Source organism: Dasypus novemcinctus, chromosome 19 (assembly GCF_030445035.2).
Source record: "Dasypus novemcinctus isolate mDasNov1 chromosome 19, mDasNov1.1.hap2, whole genome shotgun sequence".
Taxonomy (NCBI): domain Eukaryota; kingdom Metazoa; phylum Chordata; class Mammalia; order Cingulata; family Dasypodidae; genus Dasypus; species Dasypus novemcinctus.
This window is the reverse complement of record NC_080691.1, coordinates 37715973-37721972: the sequence shown is the minus strand read 5'-3', so window position 1 is coordinate 37721972 and position 6000 is coordinate 37715973. Positions and strand designations below refer to the sequence as shown.

At 49.6% G+C, this 6000-nt stretch overlaps 1 protein-coding gene across 2 annotated transcripts in view; it reads left to right on the top strand.

The window, feature by feature from the left end:
* The first annotated feature begins 4346 nt into the window (after positions 1-4346).
* The window catches only part of TTC28 (tetratricopeptide repeat domain 28), an 876415-nt gene continuing 874761 nt past the window's right edge, over positions 4347-6000 (top strand). The window contains exon 1 of one of the 2 annotated variants that reach the window (XM_004461701.5): positions 4347-4591. In XM_004461701.5, coding sequence (XP_004461758.2) covers positions 4490-4591 — 102 coding nt within the window. In that variant the 5' untranslated portion in view covers positions 4347-4489. The remainder of the gene's footprint in view (positions 4592-6000) is intronic. The other variant, XM_004461702.5, reaches the window with a different exon arrangement.

The window sequence follows — 6000 nt, the reverse complement described above, 5'->3', positions numbered from 1 at the left end:
AATTTTCTTCCTTCTTTTTAAAGGCCCACAGTCTTTGAAACATTGGGGTCAGAGTAAGTTGTGAGATACAATGCTTTTCCAATATTAGGAAAGGTGACATAGTGTATCTACAGTGTATTAGGTCCAATACCCCAGCAGAGTCCTGCAGCCTCACATTAATATTTCTACAGCAAACATTCATAGTAAGAGGGCTAGAGTAACCTCAAGTCAATTTATATCTAGTTTTTCTGCCAAATGACTTATGGATAACTCAGTTTTCAGAGCTATTTGGAATTTGGATACACACGTAAGGCATGTTGATCTAATAATGACCAGGCCCTGTGCAGAGCTCTGCCTTTGGCTTATCTTGTCCTCACAGTGATCTTGTGAGTTCCATCCTCTGACTACCTTCATGTGACAGGTGACGAATTCAGGCTTGGGAGTGGGGTGATTTGCCATCACATAGCTGATAAATGGCAGAGCTAGGACCTAACCTAGATCTTTCTGACTCAAAAACTAATGTTCCTTATTTCCTCAGTCCCATATTTGATCAGACTCAGGGATGCTGACTCACACTGACAAAACTCACAAGAGACTGATGTCTAAATTGAATGCCAGTGCATTCGATTTTTATGAGTGAACCGCCAAGAGGAACAGACATTCTTGCCGGCCTATCAAGGGTGTTCAGTCCCAGGCACAGCCCTGTGATTTGTGGAAGTTGGGCCATCTTGGTGGCCAGGAACAGAAGCCCACTCAAGTTACTTCATGGAAAAAAGGATCTGTTTTAAGGTTAAAGAGGGCTGGACCTAAGAACCCTCAGGTGCCCAAGCAGTTCTAATAGTGGCTGTTGCTTTTATCTCTTTCTGACCCACCAATTCTGCTTCTTTCTTAACTTTGCCTGCTTCATGCCAGGCCATGTTGTCGTTCACTAGTGCCACCATAAATTGAGTGTCATGCTTAAAATGCCACTTGCGATCCAGCCAGTTCAGGGTCAAGGGCACATAAAGCCATATTCCCTGGTAATGGCGGGGTCAGTGTAGCTTCCATTAGAGATGCAGGCATGGGTCTTGGCTGGCTTGGTTACGGAGGGCTAGGTGGGGATGTAGGTGGTTTGCATATTTAAAGAATGAGAGTGAGACTGCCAAGTTAGGTGGATTTAAACTGATTTAGGGAAGCGGATGTGGCTACAGTGATAGGGTCTCTGCCTACCATATGGGAGGACCCAGGTTCAATCTCAGCGGCCTCCTGGTAAAAAAGAAGAAGAGAAAGCATGCCTGTGCGGTGAGCCAAGTGCCTGCTTGGAGAGCTGAGTGCCCACGTGAGTATCTGCGTGGTGAGCCAGTGCCTGCATAAGTGAGTCATGCAGCAAGATGATGATGCAACAAAAGAGAGACGAAGGGGTGAGTCAAGGTGAAGTGCAGCAGAGACCAGGAAATGAGGTGGCACAATTGACAGGGAAACTCTCCATATCAAAGGTCCCCAAGATTGAATCCTAGAGGAGAAAGATGAGAAGAGGACAAAAAGAGAAATTGATACAGAAGGTCACACAGCGAGTGGACACAAACAACAAAAACAGCATGGCAGGGGAGGGGAAGAAAAAAAACTGATTTGGATATTTAATGATGGATACTGTGGTTTTCTAGGGTATTTTACCCTTTTGGGGCAGTCTTACTGGTAAGCTGAATAATGGTCTCTTAATTGTCCTCATGCTAATTCCAGAACCTGTGATTAAGTTAAGGATCTTGATTTGGGAAGACTGATATAGGCCCAGTGTAATCACAAAAGTTCTTATGAAAGGAGGGACAAAAGAATCAGGAGATGTGATTAAAAAAACAGAGTTTGGAGTGATATACTTTAAAAATGAAAGAAGAGGTCACAAACCAAGGAATACAGACACCATGAGAATCTGAAAAAGGCAAGATTCTTCTTTCTGGATAGAACCAGCCCTGTCAACAGTAAAAACTGCTTTCTGACTTCTTTAGAACTGTAAGAGAATAAATTCCTGTTGTTTTAATTAAGCCAGCCTATTTGAGCTAACTTGTTATAGCAGCCATAGGAAACAAATACACTCAACAACGGGGAGATACCATTTGCTGGTTAGGGGCCACCCCAGCATCTACTCCTTCCTAACCTCACTAATTTTCTTTTGGGGAATTCTTTTCCCTATCTTTTGAATTCATGGGGTATGGTAAGGCTAGGTGTCTGTCCCCCTGTACAAAAGGTAAAGTGCCCCCCAGAAGCTCCTTCCTTCATACAGCTCCTTCCACTGACCTCTGAACTGGAGGTGGGCACAGAGGTTTGAATTGGGGGAGCATGGATGGCAACATTAGTGGTGGGGTACAAGGTGAGCAATGCTGTGCTAACCTGAGCACTGCACTTCCTGTTTGACTTGGCAAGTTACTATAAGTGCAATAAGAGTACCAACCTGAGGGGTGTTTGTGAAATTCAGTGGGGGAAGGCATAAAATGCATGGTCCTTCGTGCAGGATCCATCAATGTTAGCATCAGTCATGAAAGGTCAGGGCCACATAAGGAGCCAGAGGGAGTCATAGAAAGTTCTTGAGCAGGGAAATAACCTCTGCTCAGTCAAGAGCTCTTTGGTCACTCAAGGCGGGTGACCAGGATACCTTTAACCAAGTAGATTGGGGAAATGCCAGGCTTGGGGAGGATGGTGGGAGCAGAGGTGGAGGAGCATTTCCCAGTGACTGAAATCATTACTGCCCCTTCCTCTCTTCTGTAGGTTGCTTCATGATGGACTTGAGTCATGTGTGGATTATGGTGTAGTGTTTCTGCCTGTCCTATATCTGATGCTTCTTACAGTAATTTGCATCCCTTTATTCCTGGGGGAGGTATCCCTTCTCCCACTCCTTCCACCCACGTCCTTCTGGAGGAGATAACCCTATTCCCTTCCTAGAGAGGCTCCATGTAGCCAGACCAGTCTGGCACAGGCATATGACCCAAGTGAGTCCAATGAGAATCAGCCCTGGGACCTAGGCTGGAACTCTTTGGAAACAATCCCTGCTTTCCTCTGGTGGCCAAGCTGGTCAGATGTGAACTCGGACCTGCCTGGGCTACTATCGGAAATAAACTGCATGAGAATGAAGCCACTAGAGGAAAGCAGAGGTGGGAGAGTAAGGCTTAGGTGGTTGTTTGAGCGCCTAGACCAAGCTATGCCTTTTCAATTACGTGATCCCACTGTGTTACCTTTTTCTGTTTACACTGTGTTACCTTTTTCTGTTTACTCAGAGTTGAGTTGGGTTTTCCGTCACTTATATGTGAAACAGGCCAGATAATACAATGGCTTTTAGAAGAGTTTGCAACCATTTAAAAGTTCCAAGAGGCTTTTGGAGGCACGTTTTTTTTTTCTTAGTAGGGAAAAACAATTCTCTACTCTTTTTCTGCCAACTTCAGGGTTTTCAGAGAGGCTTGGGGTAGAGAATGGAAAGCAAAGACTTGGGAAGTCATCCCTGTAGTCCCAAGCTTGGGTGAACTCCCAGCGACCACAAGCTTTGGGAGCAGAGCCCCTTTCATTAAACTTTTAGATGTCTTGGAAGGATAGGGCAGGGATTACATATCATTGAAGCTAGGAGAGCTTGGTGTGGTCCAGGCATTGTGCTCAGGGAGTTACATGCATCATTTCCCTGAAAGCTCAGTGAACGCTGTGAGGTATTCCTCCCATTTTGCAGACTCTTTGGCTCAGTCAAGTGCCTCGTCCAAAGGTTTCAGTTTGTCAGTGGAGGTGGGACTTGAACCTGGATTTCCCTTTCTAAAGAGCTCTTGGTACTTAACCATTAATTAAAGTACTTAAGAGGTCTCATCATCTGACCAGCACCTAAGTACTAAGGGTGGTGTAGAGGCTTTACCTGGATTGAGTTTTCCCAGCATCCCTTTACTGTCAGTAGTTAATGAGAAATTGAGACCGCTCGGAGACCTGACCCTAATCATGCAGGGGTTAGTGGAGATTTGGGACTTAAACTCAGATTCTGCTACAGCCTGACTTTCCCGGGGACGCGGGCATCCACCGTGCCACCTACACCTCTTGCACGTGCTGACACATTTCCGCGACGTGGATCTCAAACCCTTGTAGGAGCAAGTCCCGCCTGGGCTGGAAATTCGTAGGGAAAACGAAAGCGGGACAGCGTGGGGGATTCCATAGGCGGAGAAACCGGCCCTGGGGTGGTCTGCAGAGCGGCAGGGGGCTGCGCCCAGCCGGGAACAGCGCGGACTCTGGCCTGGCGGAGTGGACGCGGAGGGGGTGGACCCAGCGCCGGGAACAGCGGCCGGCTCGGGAGGGCGCGAGGCGGGGTGCGTGGGGAGGGGACACGGCGAGTGCGCGCGTGCGCGATTGGGGGCGCGCCCCGGCGGCGCGCTGGGGGTGTGCGCGTGCGCGGTGAGGGGGGGGGCAGCGCGGCGGCGCGCGGTACGGCGGGAACATGGCGCGCAGGTCCGGCGCGCGCGCCTAGCTGGCGGGACCGTTAGCTCGAGATCCAAGCGACCCGGGCCCCGCGGGGATGGAGCAGACACCGCCGCCGGCGTCCGAGTCGACCCCGGGACGGACCCCGGCTCGGAGCCGCAGGCGGCGGGAGCCAGAGTCGCCGCCAGCGCCGGCGCCGGTGAGTGCGTGAGGGGCGCGGGCCGGGAGACTTTCTTTGTGAAACTCCGTGGGTGCGAGCCGGGCCGGGCCTCTGAGGCTGAGGAGCGCCGGCGAGGCGGAAGGCGCTGCGCCTCTGGGGTTCGAGACCAGACTGGCGCCGTCGAGCGACCGGACCCGGGCTGCAGCTTGCTCGCCTCAGTTGCCGCGCGAGTGTGTGTGTGTGTGTGTGTGCGCGCGCGCGCGCGGCGGGGGGGTGGGGTGCGGTATACAGTCGGCGCCTAATGCGCGCGGCCGGCCCCCCTTGCCCCTGCTCCTGAGGGGCGGCGGCTTTTGGGCGATCCTGGACTTCCCGTGGGGGAGACTGCGGCCGCCGGGAGGCAGGTGTCGGCGCAGCCGGAGAGGCTCAGGTGCAGCCAGCACCAGGTGGGCTCGCAAGGAGTGAGCTGCCCGTCCCCAGACGGGAGCATGTCTTCCGTGGCTTAGACCAGAGTGATTTTGGAAAGCTCTCCATCCACCCCAGCTTCGTGGTGTGTTTGGGGTCACGGTCAGGGTGAAGGATGCCGAGCAAAATGGACTTTGGAGGTGGGGCGCCCGCCCGACCGGATGGGATGGGATGGCACGGCCCTGAGCTTTGAGCTCTCCGGGCTCCCAAGCCAGGAGGGGCTCAGGAATAATTTGAAGCGCTTGAAAAAAAAAAAAATTGCAGGCTTCACATCCCACTCCGGACTCACGGGTTCAGATTCTCCAAATCAGGGGACCAAATTTAAATTATTATTATTATTATTATTTTTACAAGCCGCCAAAGTTAGGACCAGGCGAGTTTGGGAAACACTGTTTCGGCGAGTAAGCTTCCTGCAAGGAGCGACCTGTTGTGTTTATAGCTCACCATGGCATCCTGTGTCTGGTACAGTGCCTAGACCATGGTAGACGGTCAGTTAGTATTCGTAGGAAGACTAAATGATCAGTTTCCAAAATAGTTTTTGCGATACTTTGAGGATCTTCTTGAGATTAATACGTCTGTCAGATTTTTACTGTATATGTGCTTTTTCTCAGATCCCAACTTAACTTTTCTGTGTGTTTATCATAGCATGTTTTCACTGTGTTCTAGGCAAAAGCAGGGTGTATGTACATGGCTTAGCATAAACGATCAACTGTGTTTTCCTTAGCTAATTTAAAATTCTGAAGCAAAATTCTGAAATGAAAATGCATGTTTCTTTCTGCTCACCATTTGGGAACAACAAGCTTATAGGGTTTTATTCCTTCAAGGTAGGTAAGTATGTACATTTTCATCAAAGCAAGTCTGAATTACTGTTTATCTTTTCAGGAAAGTTGGCAATTTGCTTAAACCTCTGAATATTGGTAGTCTTTATTTGATATTTTAAATTTGAGATTTATGTTTAGTTCAGAGTCAATGCAAAAATATAATTG